A 26,261-nucleotide genomic window follows, 5' to 3' on the forward strand; every position below is an offset into this window, starting at 1 on the left:
TTCCCGTTGCTTTTCTTCTTGTAGTACCATAGCATAGACTTTATTGATATTTGGAAGAGGGTCAATAAGTAGAATCTGCCCTCTAACGGAATTGTATGAGTCATTTAGACCCATAAGAAATTGCATGACACACTCCATTTGAATTTGATCCGAATATGCCTTCATGGCACCACAAGAACAAATAGGGATGAGAGAGTAGGAACCAAGTTCATCCCAAAGAGCTTTTAGTTTAGTATAATATGACGCAATGGACATAGTATCTTGTTGTAGACGACATATGGAACTTTGGATTTGGAAAATCCGGGGAGCAAGACTTTGTGTGAAGCGCTCTTTCAAATCTTGCCAGACTTCTCTAGCATTAGTCGAGTATATGATGCTTGCTAAAATATCCTTAGTGACAGAATTCAAGATCCAAGATAATACAAGATTATTACATCTAACCCACATACGATGGTTAGGATCACTCTTGTTTGGTTCTATAATTGAACCATCTATGAAGCCGAACTTATTTTTTGCTGAGAGGGCCATTACCATGGCTCTACTCCATGTTCCATAATTTTCTCCATTAAAACTTTGAGACACCAAAGCATTTCCAGGATTATCGGAATGATGAATATAAAAGGGATCAGATAGCACCTGGATATCGGCACCATTGATGTTGAGATCTGCATCATCACCAGACGGACAGCCATTATTGATCTCCATATGTACACGTTCTGCCATTCAATGCTCTCATACCATGTGGAATTCCTTCATGGAGAACGTGAGAGAAGAGAGAGACGGGCGTTGGGCAGGAATGGCGAGTTATTTTTTTCCCCTTTCATTAAATGGTAATAAATATACAAAGAATTTACAACGTTTAGTTTTCAACGGTAGGAAAAGAAAAGCCTAATTAGGGAGTGCTAAACAAGGAAGGGAAGAAGAGAGACGTGCTTGCTGTCTTGAACGTTGAAAAATCTAGTCGTTTAGAGTATGCGACTTCTTGGTTCAACGTTCAAGACAGCACAACAAAGCTTTACAATTTTCAATTTTATACTAAATTTAACAACTTTCATGAACCTTTTTGAGTCCATGATGGTAACGTGGTCAGGTCCATCCGGTCATGACAGATAAGTTCTCTATATTTCTTTTATTTCATAGCCTTTTAGGGGCACATATACACTCAACCAAGGTATAGCTCTGAGGGGATAGAGAGCGTTTGGCTTGCCTGGACTTGGGAGTTCTGGTTAGATGAAGGACGTCAAGTTACCAGGAAATCCATCTGTGTGATTAAAAACGCCCTTGATCAACTGGTGAATGTGATCTCCCTTTATCAGAAGAAATATGAGCTGAATCCGCTTAATAAGTTTGTTGTATAATTTCAGATTGTGCTCGATGCCCATGAAAAAGTGCAGAGAAGTCATTGATGATAGCTGGTTATGCCAAAGTCGACGAATATTTCAGGAGATTGGTTGCATCTGAGTTACAATAGAATTACATATCATATTTCCTAATAGTCTACCATAGTTGTTCAACTCAAGTCGTAAAGCCCGTGGCTACTGCTCCCTGCACTCAGAGCCTACGCATGCTTCGACTTATGTGAAAAGTGCAACTATATATAAATGCATCAAATCGATGCAATCAAATGTGTTTCGTGCAATCCTGGCGCGAAACAGGATTACGAGATCTGGTGAACATCACCTTCAATTGGTTGGTTTTGCGAATTATTAATTGACTACCTGTGGTTCAACTTTTTTTTCAGTTCAAGAGCTGTGGTTTGAGGTGAAGAACCAAAACTCAACTGCTCTTTCATCATCGGAAGCCAGATATATTGCAGCGTGTAGCCATCCTTGTAGAGCAATATTAAGAGATTTACATCAAACTCAACCCGAAAAAACTGACATTCTGGCGACGACGTGTCAAACTGTTTTCATAAAAAGTATTTCCGGTTCTCAAGTTAGCAAAAGCACATTTTACTATTCTATATGCTTAAAAAGCGGTGGCACTGTGGCAGAGACAAGATATTGACATGGTGTTGAAGGTTTTGCCAAAGAACAAATGCAAATCTCATAAAATTCAGATAACTGGTGGGCATATTTTTGATATCCCATTAAAGAGGGGGTAATATAAGTAGCTGCCTTTGGATTTGATCAGGCAGTTCTGCCCAACTTTAGCTTGGGCAAGGAGAGACATAAGGAGATTAAATGGTGATTATTCTTGTTGAGGTTATTCTCCCTCTCGATTGTACTATCACAATAGTCTGCATTCCTTCTGTGTCTCCAACAGACTTAGACTCGATAACAATATGAAACCATACCGAACATGACGTGCATTAACAACAAATGCTCGTGTTTAGTAGTTATTACTCAGCCTGTGAAACACAACAGGCTAAGATTGTCAAAGGAACACACTGAACCCTCCATCATGGAGTTGTCCTGAATGAGTTACAAGCTGAATCAGAGACGCTGAACCCTCCATCTACAACAAGGTTGTGTCCGCTGATGTACTTGGACTCATCACCAGCCAAATGGAGTGCAGCTTCTGCTGTGTCATCTACCTTAAGAGATAGCCCTTTTAAGTTTGCAAACTGATCAGCCCAACTGTGAAACTCAGCTTCATCAAGTCCAAAGAAGCGCGTTGTGTTGGATGTGAACACGGCATGTGGTGAAATGCAGTTAACTCTGATCCCATACTTTCCCAGTTCTGTGGCCAAACTTTTGGTCAGTCCCACTACTGCATGCTTGGAGGTGCAATAGCCATGGCCACCAAGGCCAGCCATCAGTGATGCACAGCTTGCCGTCAGGATTATGCTGCCTCGCTTCGCCGGGATCATCATCCTTGCAGCATGCTTGGCAGCTCGGAACATACCAACTACATTCACATTCATGAGTCCCTCAAATTTGGATGCGTCATAGTCCACCAAACTAGGCATGGGAGAGTTGGTTTCTGCAATGCCCACATTGCTGAACATAATATCAGGCCTCCCATGCACCTTGACTGCTGTATCAACGGCTCTGCGAATATCATCATCCTTGGTCACATCACAGTGCACATACTCGGCGACGTGATCTTCTTTTGTACTCAATTCACTGCAAACATGCCGGCCTAGATCGTCCTGGATGTCAGCAATGAATACCTTGGCACCATGGCGGTGGAAGAGCTTGGCTGCAGCCAGGCCAGTCCCAGCGGTCGCACCAGTTACTATGGCTACTCTGCCTTTCAGCCTGAAGGTAAGGAAAAATCCAAATGCACAAGTTTACTTGAAAAGAATGTACTTTTGGGGAGGAAGGCTTCTGCATGAATACTTCAGCCGGTACGTTCTCAAGTAGATCTAACATCTCCACCATCGATTTCATCTGTCGGATGACCTCGTTGCGCGCATGGATGGTATTCTGTCATATTGAACATCGGTACCAACCATAGCCATAAAAACCATTATCGAGTTCTGTGGCGAGCTTCTTCTCATTTATAGTACGGTGAACTTGAAAAAACAGGAAAAATAAGAGAAAAAAATGGTATTTTTTTTAAAAAATAACGAATCCTATTAAAATAAAATTAGTGAGAACTAATAGCACAAACATAAAAAAAAATTAAAACAAGCAGAAAAATGCCTAAACACAACCGGAAAAAACGGTTTTGGGATTTTTTTAACCATTTTGTAAAGTTTAACAACTAATTTATTTCTATTTTTTTAGTATGGTACTTACAAGCAAAAAAGAAAAAAAAACCTTATAAGGACATCTAAACCGTGAATTAATTTTATGGCCTGGAAATGGAGTAACTCGACCCACAAAAACAGTCGATGGATGCACGCGCACGCAGTCTAGGCCTGGGAGTTGAACAAAGTGGCGCCTTGAATCGAAGAGGATTTCAACAAGCTATATGTTCACTATCAAATGACTCAGGCTCGCCTCAGAATGAACGTCATGATCGTGGTTTGAGTTGATCCGGGAAAATGAAATCGCCACTCAACACATGGCGTAACCGATGGAATCAGCAAAAGGTTACTCATTAAACAACATATTCTGTGGGTCAAGATTTTGGAAGTGAAATCATGATGACACTGGAAGTTTGATGCACTGCAGGAGTCGATATTTTCTGCCTCCAGTTTTCCTCTCAACCCATCCGAGTGACCTGATTCAACACATATCTCCGTTGACAGATGATGTACAAAACATCCACCCAAATTTTAATACACACACAAACACAGACAGATCTATATACTAAGTATAACACACACACATACACATGTTTATAAACAATTTTTGTACGTGTTTCGAATCGCATCGCATCGTATTCTTATATACTGTTCTTTTTTCTTTCTTTTCAGCATCCTTTGCTCAACTTGATCAAACCCTTTCACCAGCCTTTCGCGACATTCCTTGGATGAATAAAGTACAAACTAAATGTAATTCCTCAGTTGGCACGATGAGATTCTAAAGAACTTACCTTTGAACAAGAGGTGGAAGAACCGTGTTGCTCATCTCTGCCGACATATCAAGGGGCCTCAATTTCCTTCCTCCTCCTTTTTTATATGTTAGACAAATTCACCAGCATTCAACTTTCTTTTGTTAAGAAAGGCGTCTCTGAGGACATATAAAGGGGCCTCGAGTCTCTTCCTCCTCCTCCTCCTCTTTTATATGTTAGTCAAATGCACCAGTGTTCAATGTTCATTTGTTAAGAAAGACAACGCCCACATATCAAGTGGCCTCGAACCCTTCCTCCACCTTCTCCGCCTACTGTTTTATGTTAGACAACTGCACCAGCAATCAATTTTCTTTTGTTAAAGAAAGACCGATCATTTTCTAAATAGATGCTATGGACGGCTCAATTTCCAGAATCTTGGACAGTGGATGGCATTTAATAGGTCAGAGGTGGCCCTTCGGCTGCACAAATTGACGGGAAAGTCTCTCAAATGCACCTTTGGACGTAAATAGCTTTTCACAGTTAAGCCTTTTTTGGTTCATTTTAGCTTTTTGATTTTTCAAGTGCAATGAAGGTGGAGAGAGAAAGAGAGAGAGAGCTTGAGAGGTGCAACCAAAGTCTTGTAGATGGCTAGTTTTCATTTTGAGTGCTTAATATCAACATTCTGTGCTTCAAAAGATTATAAAGAGAAGGGAAGTGACCAAAAAAACATGGTGGACAGAGAATTTTCGACAAAATTGGTGCAAGATGAAGGTTGATAGATTGCTAGTCTTCGTTCTCTGTGTTGGTATTAACCTCCAAGTTGAAACACATAACGAGTGTGCATATTTTGGCTTTAAAAGCAAGCTATGCATCATATGGAAATAACCCATAAAGGGTTCGGTAGAACCATAGAATTAGGTCTCTACAAGAGACGTTTTGACCCTCCCCCTCACCCCGGATTTTCAACATTGAAAAAGCCAACGAACCCAGGTTGGGTGGAGAGACAGGGAGGTGTGAAATTGCCGAAGCATTTATTTAAAGATACAAAATTTATTTCTTCATTTTTTCTTTATTAATGTTTTATTAAGAGTGGGATAGTTCTTTTAAATATGTTTTAGCACTCTCTTTTCATCAGACATGTACCCATGTATTATTCGATTATATACGTCAAAGTTGAGCAGTTATGTAAATTACTCTTCTCCTTATATTCAGTCTTTAAATATCATCTAAATTGACTATAATGCCATCGAATGCAGTCTACTGCATTGGCTTCCTTGTTTTTAAATGGCATAAAATAGGGCCTCTAACTTGCATTGGCTTGTTCACATTGTTCTTCTTCTTGTTAATAGTCAATCATCAAATAAGAATCATCATTATGGCCATCATGATTATATCATAAAATGCAAAACTCCAATATTTAGAGTGACAATTTCGTTTTAATACCAGTTTCAAGTCATTTTTGGGTGAGTGAGGGAAACCATTAGTAGACAAAACCCAAGCTGTCACTTAACCTCTTGTTCTATAAGATATAGGACTTGTTTTGAATGTCTCAAGTTGCTCAAGTTGCTGCACTCGCTGCACTTTAATTTGCATATTAATGACTTTTTTTTATAATACAGATGTTTCATATGCTTTAAAATTGAGACGGCTTTCCTATTTACCTGCTGCCTACAACCCAAAAAATTAATTTTATCTATTGTACTATTTTTTATTATTTTGAAAAAGGAATGCTGTCACGACCCAATTTTTGATACCAATTTTTTTTTCTCTTTTATATATAATAGCGAAAGTAACATTGAGTAGTCATGACCAAAACTTAAACAAATCAAACACATTAGTTTATTTCAAAAGCAAAATACTTGAACCCAAACAACTAAATTAACCACAAATCCCAAAACCGACGCCGTGTCCAGATTGTCAATGCCCATCCATCACAAGCCTGAGGAGGTCGATCTAATAGCTACAAACTCTCAAGAACTACCTGTAGAAATAGAAAGAAGGGTAAGAATTCCTCTGAGTATGAAAAAATTTCAACCATGAATGAAACATGACCCAACAAAATAATATTTGATTTTGTAACACAAATTCATATAAAGGCCTTATGAACCACAACCATAAGACTCCAAAACTTAACATTTATTGCAGTACGTCACATTATAAAAAACAAAATGACGTGTGCACAACCTCCAAAATTTCATAGGCTTCCAACCGTGGTTCTCTGACAATATCATGGTCATCGTGCCGAGCAACAATAGAAATCCCCGTGGGCACAACTCACGAGCAGAACAGAACATATCTTCACCAGGCGATCCAACAGATCGAGGGTACCTGCAGTGAAGCCTCCTGAGATATCCCAGATCGCCGTTGCAGTGGCATGACCCCTCTAGGAACCCGGTTTGAGGGGCCAGGAGACGCCTCGCTTCTCAACAGAAACAGAACAGAACCCCGGGCCCTTGTGCCGCCCAATACCCTGTGGGTCCTCTGGTACAGACCGAGGAGTGTGCGACAACAGTTAACTCACGCGCGTCACTACCTTCTGGGACAAAACCAAACACTGGGCAAAAACATAAACTCGTACTCGCATAAACCATTGCACACAGTCCACGTTTCGCCTTCGAATTCCAAATGTGAGGGTTTCTCATCATTAGACATCGTTTATTTCCTCTCACAAAAACCGCCCTTAGGCTCAGTTTCTTAGACAACAAAAATAAGCCATTTTATAACTGGATTTAATGGCAACAGAACAAAGTCGAGTAAACATGCAACAATACATAGTTTCACAAATAATAATATTGTAATAATTATATAGAAACAAGAGATCTCAGAACCCTTTTTTTGAAATTTTAAACAAAATTAAGGGCATTAAAGAACAATACAACATAATCATAATATTTCACTTTTTCACCGAAATTGCAAATAATTTAATAAAAACCTTCTTTTGGACATTTTAAGGACTTAGAGGATACCAATTCGTTATTTCGTATGAAATATCCAGCTCATGCTGAAAATAACTTTCACATGCCTCTTCTTGAATTTTTTTTTAGCAAAAACGTTGCGGCATGAATATCTGAAAAATATGAATGCTTTTACAAAAACTACACTATTAAGGTGGACCATTCTTGTAATTTTCTATATTTGATATAAATTTGGTCGAATCTTAGCCTTCTTCTCATTTCTCGCTGGTCTTTCAATCCTCTCACGGGAGCACCTCCCTCTTCTTCGTATTTCAATCAGAAAAATTATAAAATTTTACCGAGATAATCTTCAGAAAGAGATGAATCCAACGATCTCTTGCTCGACAATTTCTCACAATGGAACTGATAGCGCCGGCCGTCGGAATACTATTCAGTTTTTGGTTTCACAGGAAAGCATTCCAGCAACAGGCAGTCACTCAAAAATCAGTATCTCCTCAACCGCTTATCCAAAAATTATGATATTTTATAAGAGTAATCCTCAGAAGCAGGCGAATCCAACTAGTGCTTATCGTTATTTTTCGACACTGGAGCTAGCAGCGCCGGTCGCCGGAATCCGATTTAGTTTTTAGATTTTCTGTCGCAGAAAACACTCCAGCAATAGACAGTCATTAAAAAATCCATATCTTTTTATAGACTATTCAAAAAATTATGAAATTTTACAGGCATAATCTACAGAAGAAGCAGAAGAATCCAAGGAGCTCTTAATCGTTGTTTTCTGACACCAGATCTGACAATGCTGGTCGCGGGAAATTGCTGTAGTTTTTCGATTTTCTAGATACTTGAGCGCAGCGTCCCTCCATTTTTTGCTGTCAAACACCATCCAGTCAGTTCGATCAAATTCTTAGGTATTTTTAAAATTCTGGCTCTGTAATAGACTTCGAATCTCAAACAAGTCGCGCATGAAACGCAACGCATGCACATACTGAATTTCATGACCCCAAATTTTTGATAGCTTTAAAACTGTTTAATTGACTTTAAATTCTCAAAAATCCAATTAATGTATCAGATTTTTACCTTATTTTCAAACCTATAAATTTGAACCTTCTAAATTTCATTTGTGAACTGAAACTTCTAAAAGCCGGCCAGATGCTATAAATGGTGTACACTCCCTCCGTATCTCAGTTGAATGTCATTGAAGATGCTGCAGGGGCAGCCAAATCTTGCGGTGTGATCCACGAATCAGAGCGCGATGCTTCACCAAGAGCCTTGTGATGCCTGAAAAGAACAAGCCATCTTTTATGAATGTGTCCAGACTCGCCTCTATACATTCGTGAAGGACAATGATATCACAGCACATGGATTTGACACAATAATGTGTTCCCTTTTGCTGCCTCCCTTTTCACCTCAAGCCACTTTACTTAAATCCAGTAGTCCCTGCCTTCTTCATCATCGGTCTGCACATTATTTTGGATCATATAGTCCCAAAGCTGTTCTTTTGCTTTCAAAAGAGTTTGACGTCGGAGACCCAGACCGACCCAGTTGAACCTCTTTGAAAATTCAATTGCAAGATCCAGTTGCCTGTCATTCCTACATCAGACCTGGGTGGGTGAATCAAAATGCCCCTCAGCCAAAAGATTCTAGTTCCATCACTGCATGAACCCTACAGAAGGGGCTTTGGGATCTTTGAGGTTATGTGTTCTACCGAACACATGTTCCGAGCCGCTCGGGTGAGTGGGACCCACCAGCAGGAGGACTCATGGCACGTAGGGGGGCGCAGGCATGTGTTCGGAATGAACAAGCAACTTGGTTTGGCTTGTGCACATGTATCCCTCTGCAACTCATAGCATCAGTCTTGTGCAAAGAGTGATGATCATTGTACATTTTAAATCACGATTGACAAAGCCAGCAACCCTAATTTATCGAACTCCTAAATAATTTCTTCTACTCTTTTTGTTTTATTGAGGAGGCGATGAGCTCTACTGCAAAGCCTTACTAGGACGATACCATGGGGATTGAGACGGTGGTGTTTGTTTGAGGTGGAACACACAATATAGTGTCTTCAACTCCCTCATAGCCACAATGTCCTGTCGTCAAAGAGTCGTTTGGTAGCAGAAATGCTATGTACGTATCCCATATATTTGATCGAAAAATTGAAACAGATTTATGAAATTTAATGCATGATGTCTCACCCCAATAGCTGGTGACCAAACTTGTTTACCGGCCAGCTTTCAGTGAAGGTGGTATACTTGGTCCCCTCTTTAGCCGACTCACCCGAAGGAGAAATTAAAGCTTCTTTCTTTTCACCTGCTTCTTCTAGCAAAGTCAAAGAGGCGATCTCAACTTTCTCCTTCACATTGGTGGGTCCTGTGTTCCACAGTCATTTTGTCGACGGTTGGATCATCTTCATATCATAGAAAAATATGTGGCTATGTCCCTTTATGGGCGGCATGCATCATTTTGAGATCAAAGCAAAGAGCTTAAGGAGGAAATATACACTCAACCGACGTATAGCTCTAAAGGGGATGGAGAGAGTTTGGCTCGCCTGGACCAGAGAGTTCTGGTTAGTTGAAGGACGTCACGGTACCATGAAATCCGTCTGCGTGATTAGAAACGCCCTTCAATCTATACAAGTTAATCGTGTAATTTCATAAGATTTCCTGGTATGATTACTGGTCGAACAGGCGAATGGGATCTCCATTTCTCGGACGAAATACAAACTGAATCCGCTTAAGAAGTTTGTTGTACTTAACTTCATATTGTGCTCGATGGCCAAGAAGAAGTGCAGAAAAGTCATTGACGAATGCTGCCGTCGTCAAAGTAGATGAATGGTTCAGGAGTTCGTTTGGAGGACTAGTATATCCAACTTACAATCGAGTTAGATATATTTCCTGACAGTCTGTCAGTTGTTCAACTCAAGTCGTAAAGGCCGTGGCCACTGCTCCCTGCGCTCAAAGCCTGGTGCTGATGCTCATAGAGCCCGAACTATAACTTCCATCTGACAGCGAAGCTCCCACTCTACTATTAAAGTCATAAAATCGATGCAATCAAATATGTGAATGACAAAAGGATTACCTGTGGCTTTGATTTTGAATTCAGTTCAAGAGTTTGAGGTTCAAAGGAGAAAAATTCAGCTGCTCTATCTTCATAGGAAACCGGATGTAATGCAGCAGGCTGCCCATCTTAATTTATACAGCAATATTGGGAGATCCACATCAAGAAACTAACATGCTGGCACATGTCAAACGATTTTCATAACCAGTATTTCCGGTTCTCATGTTACCAAATGCATATTGAAGTTCATCACCATTCTATACATTTAAAAACAGTGGCAGAGACAAGATTGTGTAAAGCGATTGCCCTATTAACAAGGAGATGAAGGTTTTGCCAAAGAACCTATGCAATTTGCAAATCTAATAAAATTCAGATCACTGTTGCGCATATTTTTGATATTTCATTAAAGAAGAAGGAATACAAGTAGCCGGCTTTGGATTTGAACAGGCAGTTCTGCCCAGCTTTAGCTTGCGCAAGGAGAGACACAAAGAAATTAAATGGTGATTATTCATGCTGAGGTTATTAATTTCCCCACTCTAAATTGTCCTTTCACAATAGTTTGCATTACCTCTGTGTCTCCAACAGAGTTAGACTCGATAACAATGTGAAACCATACTGAACATGACATGCATTAACAACAAACGCCCGTGTTTATGAGTTATTACAGCCTATGAAACAGTACAGGCTAAGATTGTCAAAGGGACACACTAAACCCTCCATCAGGGAGTTACCCTGAATGAGTTACAAGCTGAATCAGAGACACTGAACCCTCCATCTACAACAAGGTTGTGTCCGCTGATGTACTTGGACTCATCACCAGCCAAATAGAGTGCAGCTTCTGCCACGTCATCTACCTTAAGAGATAGCCCTTTTAAGTTTGCAAACTGATCAGCCCAACTGTGAATCTCAGCTTCATCACGTCCCATCAAGCGGCTTGAGCCGGGTGTGAACATGACATATGGTGAAATGCAGTTCACTCGGATCCCATTCATGCCCAGTTCTGTGGCCAAACTCTTGGTCAGTCCCACTACTGCATGCTTTGAGGTGCAATAGCCATGGCCACCAAGTCCAGCCATCAGTGAGGCACAGCTTGCCATCAGGATTATGCTGCCCTGCTTTGCTGGGATCATTATCCTTGCAGCATGCTTGGCAGCTAGAAACATACCAACTACATTCACATTCATGATTCCATCAAATTTGGATGCGTCATAGTCCACCAAACTAGGCATGGGATAGTTAGTTTCTGCAATGCCCACATTGCTGAACATAATATCAAGCCTCCCATGCACCTTGACTGCTGTATCAACGGCTCTGCGAATATCATCTTCCTTGGTCACATCACAGTGCACATACTCGGCGACGTGATCTTCTTTTGTACTCAATTCACTGCAAACATGCCGGCCAAGATCGTCCTGGATGTCAGCAATGAATACCTTGGCACCATGGCGATGGAAGAGCTTGGCTACAGCTAGGCCAATCCCACCGGCTGCACCAGTCACTATGGCTACTCTGCCTTTCAGCCTGAAGGTAGGAAAAAATCCAAATGCACTAGATTACTTGAAAAGAATGTACTTTTGAGGAGGAAAGCTTTTACATGAATCGTTCTGCTGGTACGTTTTCAAGTGGATCTAACATCTCCACCATCGATTTCATCTCTCCGATGACATCGTTGCGAGCATGAAATGAAATTGCGTCATATTGAATGTTGGCACCAACAAGCAAAAAAAGAAACATCTAGAAGAGCATCTAAACTGTGAATTGGTTTCAATAACTTGAAATGGAATAGTTAGAGCTGATCAAAGTGGCGCTTTGAATTGGTTCAGCTCGCACCATGTTCATCACAACTCGATTGAACAAGTTAATGAGGTGAACATAAGCCTACTTGTCTGCTGCCCACAGAAATATATACTTTCGTTTATCAAATTAATGCCTTATTTGCCTTCTTTCCATTACCTTTATTTCAAGTTGTAGTCTCATCAACTCAAACCCCACTTGGATTTAAGATTAATTTGTCTTTATATGATCTCCTGTTCACTAAAAATACTCATATCACAACATCGAGCTCGATGATAACTTGAGTTCAAGCTCGCCACATTATATAACATCGAACAGTTCATGAGACAAGCTCAACAAGCTATATACATTGACTATCAAATGATTCAGGCTTGCTTCAAAATGAACGTCAAGATCAGGGTTTGACTTGATCTAAGAAAATAAAAAGGCAGTGTTGACCTAACCCCCCAAGCTTCAACCGATTCAGGCTTCCCTGCTTCTACTCCCTACCATATTTCTTATACATATGATCCGTGCATTCTACTGTGCGCCAAGGCAAAATGAAATCGCCATTCATTATGGCGTAACAGATGGAATCAGCAAAAGTTTACTCATTAAACAACATATTCTGTGGGTCACGATTTTTGAAGTAAAATCACGATACTGGAAGCCACCAAACTTTGATGCACTGTTGGAGTCGATATTTTCTGCCTCTAGTTTTCCTTTCAAGTCATCCGGGTGACGTGATTCAAACTTATCTCCGTCGACAGATGATGTACAAAACATTCATCCAAATTTGTACACACACAGAAACACGGACAGACCCAAAAATAGTTGTATGTGTTTCGAATCACATCGTATTCTTACACACTGTTCTTTTTTCTTTCTTTTCAGCATCCTCTGCTCAACTTGATCAAACCCTTTCACCAGCCTTTCGCAACATTCCCATGATGAATAATGTTCAAACTAAATGTAATTCCTCAGTTGGCACGATGAGATTCTAAAGAACTTACCTTTGAACAAAAGGTGGAAGAACCGTGTTGCTCATCTCTGCCGACATATCAAGGGGCCTCGAGTCCCTTCCTCCTTGTCCTCCTCCTCCCCCTCTTCCTTCTCCTCCTCCTCTTTTATACGTTACACCAGTGCACCAGCATTCAATTTTCTTTCGTTAATACCGATCTTTTTCTCGAGCACGGCATTAACGATTAATAGGTCAGAGGTGGGCAATTCGGTTCTACTATTTAGAAAAATTGTCGGGACGCACCTGACTTGTAATTACTTTCTACAGTTTGCGTTTTTTGGATTGTTCTAGCATCTTAGCTTTTTTATTTTTAAAGTGCCATTACAGAAGAAAGGTGGTAAGTGAAGAGAGAGAGTTCTGGCGTACCAGCTCGGGATGAGGGTCGGTAGTCAGCCGGTCTTCGTTTGAATTGTAGATATACGTCAAACATCGTGTGCTCTAAAAAGGAAAGGAGAGACGGGGGCGCCACGGAAACATGGTGGAGTGAGCAAGAGTTTCCGCAGAATCTAGTACACCAAAATCAAATGCCATATAAAGACCACGCGTTAGTAGAAAAATCAGCGCTTATGGGACGTGGATCTCCCCCGCTCACCCGAAAGGTGGAGAGATTTGCACCATTCCAAAAGCCCACCAACCAACTTGGAGGGAGAGGGAAATGTGAACTTGAGAAGGCATTTATTTAAAAAATATGTCTATACATCAATTCTCACTATTATCATCATTATCTTCATCATGCATAGCACAAGGAGAAGTCAATGCAACAAAGTGGCATTATTTTAATGCCACCGACACCTCCGTTTTGTAGTAAAGTGTATTAGGTATTGGCTTCTGGTGCAATTTGTGACACGGTAGTCATTCTAGCCTTTTGATTTTTCATGTGCCATTGCAGAAACAAGGTGGAGAGAGAGAACTTTAGAGGTGCAACCGGTTGAGACAAGTGTTGGCAGACTAATGCCTCTTCTCAAAACCCGAAGGTTTTTCACTTGACCAACGATTGGTGGCTTGAAGATCACGGTGTGCTCCGGCTTATTGCAACTCCAACAGCCCACGGTTTCTCTACAACAACTTACGACAATCATAGGTGCAAGTGCATCAAACAGTTAGTCTTCATTTTGAATGCTCAATATCAACATCTTGTGCCCCAAAAGATTGTAAGGAGAGGGGAGGTCACCAAAGACACACATGGTGGAGAGAGACTTTTTGACAAACTTGGTGCAAGATGAAGGTTGGTAAACTGCTAGTCTTCATTTTATGTGTTGGAGGTGTCAACAGCACATAAAGGAAAGAATCACTAACCTAATGAGTGGGCAGTGGGCACCCTTTCGCTCTAAAAACAAGCAATGCATCATATGGGAATAAGGGGTTCTCTGTAGAACCATAGAATTGTGTCTCTACAAGACACGTTCTTACCCTCCCACTCACCCCGGATTTACAACATTGAAAAAGCCAACCAACCCGGGTTGGGTGGAGAGACAGGGAGGTGTGAAATTGCGGAAGCATTTATTTAAAGATATAAAATTTATTTCTTCATTTTTTCTTTATTGATGTTTTATTAAGAGTAGGATGGTTCTTTTAAATATGTTTTAGCACTCACTGTTCATCAGACATGTACCCATGTATTATTTGTTTATATAAGCTGAGCAGTTATGCAAATTACTCTACTCATTATATTCAGTCTTTAAATATCGTCTAAATTGACTATAACGCCATCGAATGCAGTCTACTGCATTGGCTTCTATGTTTCCTGATAGAGTAACTGGCATTAAATATGGCCACTAAGTTGTATTGGTTTGTTCACATTGTTCTTCTTCTTGTTAATAGTCAATCATCAAATGAGAATCATCATTATGGTCATCGTGATTATATGGTAAAATTTGAAACTCCAATAGTTAGAGTGAGACAATATCGTTATAATACCAGTTTCACATCATTTTTGGGTGAGTGAGGGAAACCCACTATCCGACAGAACCCAAGTTGTCATCTAACCTCAAAGTGCTGCCGTCACTGCACTTCAATTTGCATATTAATGACTTTTTTTTTTATAAAAATATGAAGGTGATGTTTCTAACACTTTAAAATAGAAACTAACTGCCTATCAACTACTGTTGCCTACAACCTGCAAAAGTAAATTTATACGCTTAAAACATAATTGAAGAAATTTTTATTTTTTGGGTGTACTTTTTTGCTTATAATTTTGAAAAAACAAACACCCTTTGCAATTTTTTTAATGAAAATTACCTTTTGACGAAACCTGCCAATTCGTAAATTCTCCTTTGATTAACTTAAGAAATAAAAGTTTTAAACTGCCATCCATCATTAGATTACATTTTTATTGTTTTAGTTATTTTTCATTTGTCCAAATTAACGAGCATTTACTTCAAAAATTGTTGACAAGCTTTATGAAAACAAAAGTGCAACCCTATGGGAAAAACTATAAAAGTTAACTTGCTAGAACTTATAAACAAAAAGTAGGAAAAAAATTATTTAATTTATAGACTTTTCAAAAGAAAGCCTTGATAAGATTTCATATCAACTAGCGCAAAGAGTTCCAAAACAATTCCAGAATAACGCCAAGGAGAACTAAAGTCAATCCAATACAGTGGCTCCATTTAATGCCACCACCATCAGCATGTTCTAGTGGAAAGCGCATTAAATGTTGGGTTCTGGTGCAATTTTTTATGTCACGTTGGTGACCATATATAATTAATGTTCAATATTTTACGCACATATACATGAATACTTCAGAAATCATCTATTTTACACACACACACACACATATATATATACCGTCCAGTCAGTTCGATCAGTTCGATCAAATTCTTAGGGATTTTTAAAATTCTGGCTCTGTATTAGACTTCGAAGGCTCAAATGTAGAAGTCTGAAAATAAGTCGCGCATGAACCACAACGCATGCACATACTGAATTTCATGACCCCAAATTGTTGATAGCTTAAAAACTGTTTAATTGGCTTTAAACTCTCAAAAAGTCCAATTAATGTATCGGATTTTTACCTTATTTTCAAAACTATAAATTTGAGCCTTCTAAATTTCATTTGTGAACTGAGACTTCTAAAAGCCGGCCAGATGCTATAAATGGTGCGGACCCCGTACTTCATGACTCAAATAATATCCTGTGCTATGAATGTGTCCAGACTCGCCTCTATCCATTCGTGAAGGACAATGATATCACAGCACATGGATTTGACACAATAATGTGTTCCCTTTTGCTGCCCCCCTTCTCTCCTCAAGCCACTTTACTTCAATCCAGTAGTTCCTTCCTTCTTCATCACCGGACACTACGGATCATATTGTCCCAAAGCTGTTCTTTTGCTTTGAAAAGAGTTAGACGTCCGACGGGCCGAGACCAAGACCCAGTGGTGGAGCTACATTGTGGCTGGTGTGAGCCTTTTCGAAAATTGGTGCAAGATCCAGTTGCATGTGGTTCCTACATTAGACCTGGGTCACTGAATCAACATGCCCCTTAGCTAAAAAATTCTTGTTCCGTCACTGCATAAACCCTGCAGAAGCCGCTTTCGGATCTTTGAGGTTATGTGTTCTACCGAACACATGTTTCGAGCCGCTCGGGTGAGTGGGACCCACCAGCAGGAGGACTCATGGCACGTAGGGAGGCGCGGGCATGTGTTCGGAATGAACAAGCAACTTGGTTTGGCTTGTGCACATGTATCCCTCTGCAACTTCAAGTTGTACATACACTTATAGCATCAGCCTTGTGCAAAGAGTGATGATCGTTTTACATTTTAAATCACGATTGACAAAGCCGGCAACCCTAATTTATCAAACTCTTAAATAATTTCTTCTATTCCTTTTGTTTTATTGAGGAGGCGATGAACTCTACTGCAAAGCCTTACTTGGACAAAACCAAGGGAATTGAGACGGTGGTGTTTGTTTGAGGTGGAACACACAATATAGTGTCTTCAACTTATAGAAAAACAGAGTAGGAGCAGAGCAAACACAAAATATAACGTGGTTCAGCTTAAGAAAGCCTACGTCCACGGTGAGAAAACACGCCAAGAGAGTTCCTTTTCTTATTGATTAGTACAGATGGCGTGAAGGGTATATATAGCGTTAAGGATCTAAGCTATAAGGCAGTTTGCTACTGCCTTTGTTACAAAAGATTTCTTCCTTGTCCTGCCAAGATTTGGTTTCCTTGTTTTCAGAATCTTCCCTTATCGCTGTGATAGTTGCAACAACATCGTTGCCATCTTTATTGCTAACCAAAAGATTAGGACGTTGGCTGTTATGTAACTGATCTTCTCTATCTGTGATGATCTCCTTTCCATAATTGCTAACACTCCCCTTCAAACTAGGCCGTGGAACAAGGCCGAGTTTGTTTCGTAAGTTGTTGAAGACTTGCTTGGCTAGACTTTTGGTAAAGACGTCCGCAATCTGATTTTTGGAACAGATAAATTTTGTTGCAAGCTGTTTTTGAGCAACACGTTCTCGAACATAGTGAAAATCAATTTGAATGTGCTTGCTTCTTCCATGAGCTACAGGGTTTGCTGCCATAAAGAGGGAACTTTTATTATCACAATATAGCAAGGGAACCTTATCTATTCGAATCCCTATGTCTTTCATTAGGAACTGAACCCATGTAAGCTCTGCTGCTGTCGACGCCATGACTCGGTACTCAGCCTCAGCACTGGATCGAGAAACAGTATTTTGTTTCTTGGCACTCCAAGTAATGCAATTAGCACCAAGGTATATACAGAAACCGGTGGTTGAGCGTCTGGTATGGGAGCAACCTGCCCAATCTGAATCTGAAAAGGCATATATATCCAAGGTACTTTGCTTCAAAATTTGAAGCCCAAAATGTAGAGTTCCTTTCACATAACGCAAAATACGTTTAACCATTTGAAAGTGAGAGTGTAACGGGGCATGCATAAATTGGCTGATGTAATTGACGGCAAACGAGATGTCCGGACGAGTAAGACAAAGATACTGAAGTGAACCAACAACTTGCCTGTAGAAGGTAACATCATCAAAAGTCTTATCTTCTGCTTGTAGTTTATGTATTTTTGTACTCATAGGAGTATTACAAGGCTTAGAGTCTTCCATCTTAGCCTTTTCCAAAATATCCTTTGCATACTTTGTTTGACAAAGTATGAGGCCCTGATTTGTCCAAGCAACTTCAACGCCTAAAAAATAAGTTAGGCGACCAAGATCCTTAACAGGAAACTCACTGCAGAAAGTATCAACGAATTTTTGCAAGGCTAAAGAGCAGCTTCCCGTTAGAATCATATCATCAACATATATTAAAAGTATGAGAGTAACAGGTCCTTGATGCAAGGTGAACATGGAGGGATCGGCAAAACTGATAGAAAACCCATAATCAAGGAGAAAAGTACTTAACCTGGCATACCATGCTCGTGACGCCTGCTTCAAACCATATAAGGCTCGCTGTAATTTGCAGACATGATCAGGTTTGGATTCATCTATGTATCCAGGGGGTTGCCGCATGTACACGTCTTCACGAATCATCCCATGCAAGAAAGCATTTTTAATATCCAGCTGTCTAAGAGCCCATCCTTTAACAAGAGCAACAGTGATAACCATTCGAACCGTGGTTTGTCGCACAACCGGAGAAAAAGTCTCATGAAAATCTATACCCTCTTTTTGAGAGAATCCCCGAGCAACAAGTCTGGCCTTCAGTTTGTCTAGGGTCCCGTCGGATTTTAACTTGGTTTTAAACACCCATTTGGATCCAACCAAGTTCATCGTGTGGTCATAAGGAACTAAAACCCAAGTTCTATTTTCAATGAGAGCCTTCATCTCATCGTCCATAGCTTTCTTCCATCCAGCGTGATGCAAAGCTTGATTGACATTAGTGGGTTGTTTGGGAATGTTCTCATATAAGATATGAAGATTAGCATACCTTGGATTAGGTTTATATGTCCCCACCATAGATCTGGTGGTCATGGTTCTCACAGGACTAGCGATAGAATCCATAGAAGTCTGAGTTGGAACATTTGCTTCAGGGCATGCAAGGTGGTCTGTCTCCAGTGGCACATTATTGACGTCCTCATGTTGATCCATATGAGTAGACCTATCTGAACTTATATGATTGACTGCTGGCTGTTCTTGGGCAGTGTCAAGAGGCGTTCCAGCACAAGACTGTATGAGAATGTCTTGAGAGTGGCCAGCATTTTGTTCATAAATAGTAGGCTGATCATCAACTACGGTGGATGGGGAATGTGCCACTGATTTTTGACTGTGTGAATCATGCAACTCAGTCCATTCATCAAAAGAAATTAAATCCGGAGTTAGTCCATGTCCATCATATAATTTTGCAGGATTCTTATATGGAAAATACTGTTCATCAAAGCAAACATGACGAGAAACAAAAATCTTCCCTGTCCCTGGATACATGCAGCGGTATCCTTTATGATGTATACTATAGCCAAGAAAGATACACGGAAGGGATCTGGGCTCAAGTTTATCCTTTGCATAATCCCTTAAGTATGGAAAGCAACGACAACCAAAAATGCGCAGGAAATCATATTTAGGTTGCCGACCAAAAAATTTCAGGTATGGCGAATCCATATTCAAGGAGGATGAAGGCAGACGATTTATGAGAAAAACTGCACTGCTGAATGCTTCGAACCAAAAACGTTTAGGAACTCCAGAATGAAAAAGCATAGTCAAGCCTAACTCAGTAATATTTCGATGTTTTCTTTCGGCCATGCCGTTTTGCTGTTTCGTATGAGCACAGGAAAATTGTTGTTTGATGCCAAGACTGCCCAAAAGTTGAGTAAATTTTGAACTAGTGTATTCTCCTCCCATGTCTGATTGAAAAATTTTTATTCTTGTATTGAACTGAGTTTCGACAAATGTACGAAAGTGATCAAAACAATAAAAAAATTCAGACTTGCATTTTAATGGATACAACCATGTAAATCGTGACCACTCGTCAATGAAAATAACATAATAGCGATACCCAAGATGCGACGCAATAGGTGCCGGTCCCCATAAGTCAGAATGAATTTTTCCAAAAACTTCCATAGCACTATTATCTCTTTCAAGAAAAGGAAGTTTACATGCTTTTCCTAACTGACAACTGTGACAGATGGTAGATTGAGGAACTGAAGAACTGACGTCAATTAAATTATTTTGATGAAGGTACTTGATGACGCCAAAATGCGGATGACCAAGCCTGGAGTGCCAAAAATCAGCAGAAACACGCCTAAATCTGGATGAAAAGAAAGCTTCATGGAAATGACTAGAATCTTTAACGGTGCCATTAGAATCTCCAATGACGTAAACTCCATCTTTCTTACTGCCTTGCGCCACTGTCTTGCCCGTTCTCCTGTCCTTTAAGCAGCAAGATGAAGAGGAAAACTCAAAGGTATAAGGTAAATCTGTAGTTATTTGACTTACGGACAACAAATTTTTCTTCAATTGAGGAACGTATAACACTTTAGAGAGAGGAATATAAGAACCATGAACGACCAAATTTCCTTGACCAGTATGAGTTATGGGCAGAGATTTACCATTTCCAATAATCACACGATCAGAACCATGATAAATAGATTTGTTAGAAATCTTACCCGCATCGCCAGTCATGTGGCTGGAGGCTCCCGAGTCAGCTAACCATTCAGCGTTGTTTCCATCATCAAGAGATAGAGCAGTCATGGCTTGTTGAGCATCTTCTGCTTGATAACCATGATTGAAACGTTCAAAGCACTTAATAGCGGAATGATATTTTTTTCCGCATATTTGACAAACAACAGCACTTTTGTTTTTCTTATCATCAGATTTGGGAAAGTGGGAATCGTTGATTTGAAACTGATTGTAATTGCGTCCTCTATTATGATTGTAGTTGCGACCGCGACCGCGCCCGCGACCATGACCATGGTTAGGTTGACGTTGATTCACCATAGCCATAAGAGGAGGCGTGGGACTTTTGAGGCGAGTGTCAAAACTTTGAAGGAGTGGAACAACTTCTTCATAGGATGGAGCAGGAGGTCGAATCATGGCAGCGACAAAGGCTTCATATCCATCACCAAGTCCTTGGAGCAGCCAATAAACTCGCGCCCCATCATCAACAGGTTTCCCAATGGCAGCAAGATCATCACAGATTGCTTTGGATTTGTTGATGTATTCATCAACAGAATCATCACCCTTTTTGAGAGACGTAAGCAAATGAGTTAGGTGAAACTCTCTCTCTCTCGACTTGCGAGAGTAGGCATCCATAAGAGAGCTCCAAATGTCCCTTGATGTCTCTTGACCAACAACTCGACCAAGAGCACTTTCAGTCAAGGTACTGATTATCCATCCCTTGACGAGGCGATCTGATTTCTTCCAAGCTGTGAACTGGGGATTAACAGTCCTTTTCTGGCCTAAAGGATCAGCTGCATCAATGACGAATTCAGCAGGAGCAACAACGTCTCCAGTGAGAAAGCCTTGAAGATCTTGGCTTTCAATAAGAGCGAGAATCTGTGTCTTCCATAAAAGAAAGTTCTCTGGTCGCAGCTTAAGAGAAACAAAGTTGGAGACGTTGATAGAATAAGGATAAGGATAAGAAATCTGTACCAGCGTGGAGGAAGATGAAATAGATGCCATCGTTGGCTCTGATACCATATAAAAAAACAGAGTAGGAGCAGAGCAAACACAAAATATAACGTGGTTCAGCTTAAGAAAGCCTACGTCCACGGTGAGAAAACACGCCAAGAGAGTTCCTTTTCTTATTGATTAGTACAGATGGCGTGAAGGGTATATATAGCGTTAAGGATCTAAGCTATAAGGCAGTTTGCTACTGCCTTTGTTACAAAAGATTTCTTCCTTGTCCTGCCAAGATTTGGTTTCCTTGTTTTCAGAATCTTCCCTTATCGCTGTGATAGTTGCAACAACATCGTTGCCATCTTTATTGCTAACCAAAAGATTAGGACGTTGGCTGTTATGTAACTGATCTTCTCTATCTGTGATGATCTCCTTTCCATAATTGCTAACACAACTCCCTCATAGCCACAATGTCATGTCCTTTTAAGAGAGAAAATAAGAAGGCTCAAAAGGTCGTTTGGTAGCAAAAATACTATGTGCGTATCCGTATATAAGATCGAAAAATTAGATTTATGAAATTTAATGCATGACCCATTTATTGTCTCACCCCAATAGCTGGTGACCAAACTTGTTTACCGGCCAGCTTTCAGTGAAGTGGTATACTTGGTCCCCTCTTTAGCTGACTCACCCGAAGGAGAAATTAAAGCTTCTTTCTTTTCACCTGCTTCTTCTAGCAAAGTCAAAGAGGCGATATCAACTTTCTCCTTCACATTGGTGGGTCCTATGTTCCACGGTCATTTTGTCGACGGTTGGATCATCTTCATATCATAGAAAAATATGTGGCTATGTCCCTTTATGTGGTCAGATCCATCCTGTCATGACATATAAGCTCTCTATCTATCTTTTCTTTCATAGCCTTTTAGGAGCAAATATACACTCAACCGACGTATAGCTCTAAAGGGGATAGAGAGAGTTTGGCTCGCCTGGACCAGAGAGTTCTGGTTAGTTGAAGGACGTCAAGGTACCACGAAATCCGTCTGCGTTATTAAAAACGCCCTTCAATGTATACAAGTTAATCACGTAATTTCATAGGATTTCCCGGTATGATTACTGGCCGAACTGGCGAATGGAATATCCTTTTCTCGGAAGAAATATGAACTGAATCCGCTTAAGAAATTTGTTCTACTTAACTTCAGATTGTGCTCGATCCCATGAAGAAGTGCAGAAAAGTCATTGACAATTGCTGCCATCGCCAAAGTAGATGAATGGTTCAGGAGTTCGTTTGGAGGTCTAGTATATCTAACTTACAATCGAAATCGAATTAGATATTTTTCCTAACAGTCTATCTTCGTTGTTCAACTCAAGTCCTAAAGGCCGTGGCCACTGCTCCCTGCGCGCGAAGCCTGGTGCTGATGCTCATAGAGCCCGAACTATAACTTCCATCTGACAGCAAAGCTCCCACTCTACTATTGAAGTCATAAAATATGTGAATGACTAAAGGATTGCCTGTGGGTTTGATTTTGAATTCAGTTCAACAGTTTAAGGTTCAAAGGAGCACAATTCAACTGCTTTATCTTCATAGGAAACCAGATGTAATGCAGCAGGCAGCAATCTTAATTTATACAGCAATATTGGGAGATCCACATCAAGAAACCAACATGCTGGCACATGTCAAACGATTTTCCAGTATTTCCGGTTCTCATGTTACCAAAAGCATATTGAATTTCATCACCATTCTATACATTTAAAAACAGTGGCAGAGACAAGATTGTGTTAAGTGATTGCGCTATTAACATGGAGATGAAGGTTTTGCCAAAGAACCTATGCAATTTGCAAATCTAATACACATTTTTGATATTTCATTAAAGAGGAAGGAATATAAGTAGCCGGCTTTGGATTTGATCAGTCAGTTGTGCCCAGCTTTAGCTTGCGCAAGGAGAGACATAAAGAAATTAAATGGTGATTATTCATATTGAGGTTATTAATTTCCCCACTCTAAATTGTCCTTTCACAATAGTTTGCATTACCTCTGTGTCTCCAACAGACTTAGACTCGATAAAAATATGAAACCATACTGAACATGACGTGCATTAACAACAAACGCTCGTGTTTATTACAGCCTATGAAACGCTACAGACTAAGATTGTTAAAGGGACACACTAAACCCTCCATCAGGGAGATCCCCTGAATGAGTTACAAACTGAATCAGAGACACTGAACCCTCCATCTACAACAAGGTTGTGTCCGCTGATGTACTTGGACTCATCACCGGCCAAATAGAGTGCAGCTTCTGCTATGTCATCTACCTTAAGAGATAGCCCTTTTAAGTTTGTAAACTGATCAGTCCAACTGTAAAACTCAGCTTCATTAAGTCCCGACGAGCGGCTTGCGCTGGGTGTGAACATGGCATATGGTGAAATGCAGTTCACTCTGATCCCATTCTTGCCCAGTTCTGTGGCCAAACTCTTGGTCAGTCCCACTACTGCATGCTTGGAGGTGCAATAGCCATGGCCACCAAGTCCAGCCATCAGTGAGGCACAGCTTGCCATCAGGATTATGCTGCCCTGCTTTGATGGGATCATCACCCTTGCAGCATGCTTGGCAGCTAGGAACATACCAACTACATTCACATTCATGATCCCCTCAAATTCGGATGTGTCATAGTCCACCAAACTAACCCCGAGAGATGAAGTGTCTAGAATGCCCACATTGCTGAACATAATATCAAGCTTCCCATGAAACTTGACTGCTGTATCAACGGCTCTGCGAATATCATCTTCCTTGGTCACATCACAGTGCACATACTCGGCGACATGATCTTTTGTACTCAATTCACTGCAAACCTGCTGGCCTAGATCGTCCTGGATGTCAGCAATGAAAACCTTGGCACCATGGCGATGGAAGAGCTTGGCTGCAGCTAGGCCAATCCCACCGGCCGCACCAGTTACCATGGCTACTCTGCCTTTCAGCCTGAAGGTAGGAAAAAAAATCCAAATGCACAAGATTACTTGAAAAGAATATACTTTTGGGGAGGAAGGCTTCAACATGAATCGTTCTACTGTTACGTTTCCATGTAGATCTAAAATCTCCACCATCGATTTCATCTCTCGGATGACATCGTTGCGAGCATGAATGGTATTCTATCAGATTGAATGTTGGTACCAACAAGAAAAAAAAGAAACGTCTACAAAAGCATCTAAACTGTGAATTGGTTTCAAAGGCCTTGAAATGGAGTAGTTAGAGCTGAACAAAGGGGCGCTTTGAATTGGTTCACTGGCACCATGTTCATCTCAACTCGACTGAACAAGTTACTGAGGTGAACATGAGCCTGCTTGTCCGCTGCCCACAAAAAATATATACTTTGGTTTATCAAATTAATGCCTTATTTGCCTTCTTTCCATTACCTTTATTTCAAGTTGTAGTCTCATCAACTCAAATCCCACTTGGATTTAAGATTAATTTGCCTTTATATGATCTCCTGTTCACCAAAAGCACCCACATCACAACATCGAGCTCGATGATAACCTGAGTTCAAGCTCGCCACATTATACAAATCGAACGGTTCATGAGACAAGCTCAACAAGCTATACATTGACTATCAAATGACCAAGACTTGCTTCAAAATGAACGTCAAGATCGGGGTTTGAGTTGATCTAAGAAAATAAAAAGGCGGCGTTGACCTAATCCTCAAGCTTCAACCGATTCATGAGTCCCTGCTTCTACTCCCTACCATATTGCTTATACATATGATCGGTGCATTCTACTGTGCGTCAAGGCAAAATGAAATCGCCAGTTAATATGGCGTAACAGATGGAATCAACAAAGTTTACTAATTAAACAACATATTCTGTGGGTCAAGATTTTGGATGTAAAATCATGATACTGGAAGCCATCTAACTTTGATGCACTGCAGGAGTCGATATTTTCTGCCTCTAGTTTTCCTTTCAAGTCATCCGAGTGACCTGATTCAACACTTTTCTCCGTTGACAGATGATGTACAAAACATCCATCCAAATTTGTATACACACACAAACATAGACAGATCTAAGTATAACACACACACACACACACATATATTTATAAACAATTTTTTGTACGTGTTTCGAATGGCATCGCATCGTATTCTTATATACTGTTCCTTTTTCTCTGTTCCTCTTGCTTTCTTTTCAGCATCCTCTGCTCAACTTGATCAAACCCTTTCACCAGCCTTTCGCAACATTCCCATGATGAATAATGTTCAAACTAAATGTAATTCCTCAGTTGGCACGATGAGATTCTAAAGAACTTACCTTTGAACAAAAGGTGGAAGAACCGTGTTGCTCATCTCTGCCGACATATCAAGGGGCCTCAATTTCCTTCCTCCTCTTCTGATAAACTTGTGAAAGTGAGGAACAGAAAGAAAGAGAAGAAGAAAATATCACACTTTGTATTCATGGCAGGCCAACATATTTATAGTTGACGTTACACAGTTTTGGGTAAGCCTCTCAATGAGATAACAGAGATCTTGTAGGGATTGGATCAAGCTCTTGATAAAGATGAACCAAAACTGTTGTGATACCAAGATTTTTGTTATGGAAAGTTTATCAGTTGAGATCTTTC

The 26,261-nt window shown here is 40.3% G+C and overlaps 2 protein-coding genes across 3 annotated transcripts; both read right to left on the reverse strand.

Annotated features, from left to right (window-relative positions):
• Positions 1–2,104: 2,104 nt before the first annotated feature.
• LOC116253336 (secoisolariciresinol dehydrogenase-like) lies at positions 2,105–4,585 on the reverse strand. The gene is made up of 2 exons (XM_031628113.2): positions 4,429–4,585; positions 2,105–3,203 (listed from the first exon to the last, which is right to left on the reverse strand). Exons 1-2 carry the CDS (start codon positions 4,473–4,475, stop codon positions 2,402–2,404), a joined length of 849 nt encoding a protein of 282 aa, XP_031483973.1. The 5' UTR covers positions 4,476–4,585; the 3' UTR covers positions 2,105–2,401.
• A 6,192-nt stretch (positions 4,586–10,777) lies between these two features.
• On the reverse strand, positions 10,778–26,005 carry LOC116252358 (secoisolariciresinol dehydrogenase-like). 2 transcript variants are annotated; one of them, XM_050077505.1, is made up of 2 exons: positions 25,952–26,005; positions 10,778–11,873 (listed from the first exon to the last, which is right to left on the reverse strand). In XM_050077505.1, exons 1-2 carry the CDS (start codon positions 25,996–25,998, stop codon positions 11,072–11,074), a joined length of 849 nt encoding a protein of 282 aa, XP_049933462.1. In that variant the 5' UTR covers positions 25,999–26,005; the 3' UTR covers positions 10,778–11,071. The 2 variants fall into 2 exon arrangements, with proteins under 2 accessions (XP_049933462.1, XP_031482419.1); XM_031626559.2 differs by lacking the exon at positions 25,952–26,005 and adding an exon at positions 13,139–13,376 and having other exon boundaries at positions 10,787–11,873.
• Between the last annotated feature and the right edge of the window lie 256 nt (positions 26,006–26,261).

This window comes from Nymphaea colorata, chromosome 4 (genome assembly GCF_008831285.2).
Source record: "Nymphaea colorata isolate Beijing-Zhang1983 chromosome 4, ASM883128v2, whole genome shotgun sequence".
Taxonomy (NCBI): domain Eukaryota; kingdom Viridiplantae; phylum Streptophyta; class Magnoliopsida; order Nymphaeales; family Nymphaeaceae; genus Nymphaea; species Nymphaea colorata.

Bases quoted from the DNA above. Each gene is read 5' to 3' on its own strand.
- LOC116253336 (XM_031628113.2), bottom strand. From the start codon at position 4,475: ATGTCGGCAGAGATGAGCAACACGGTTCTTCCACCTCTTGTTCAAAG. The intron at 3,204-4,428 runs GTAAGTTCTTTA...CCTTACCTTCAG, and splicing joins CTTCCACCTCTTGTTCAAAG to GCTGAAAGGCAGAGTAGCCA.
- LOC116252358 (XM_050077505.1), bottom strand. From the start codon at position 25,998: ATGTCGGCAGAGATGAGCAACACGGTTCTTCCACCTTTTGTTCAAAG. The intron at 11,874-25,951 runs GTAAGTTCTTTA...TCCTACCTTCAG, and splicing joins CTTCCACCTTTTGTTCAAAG to GCTGAAAGGCAGAGTAGCCA.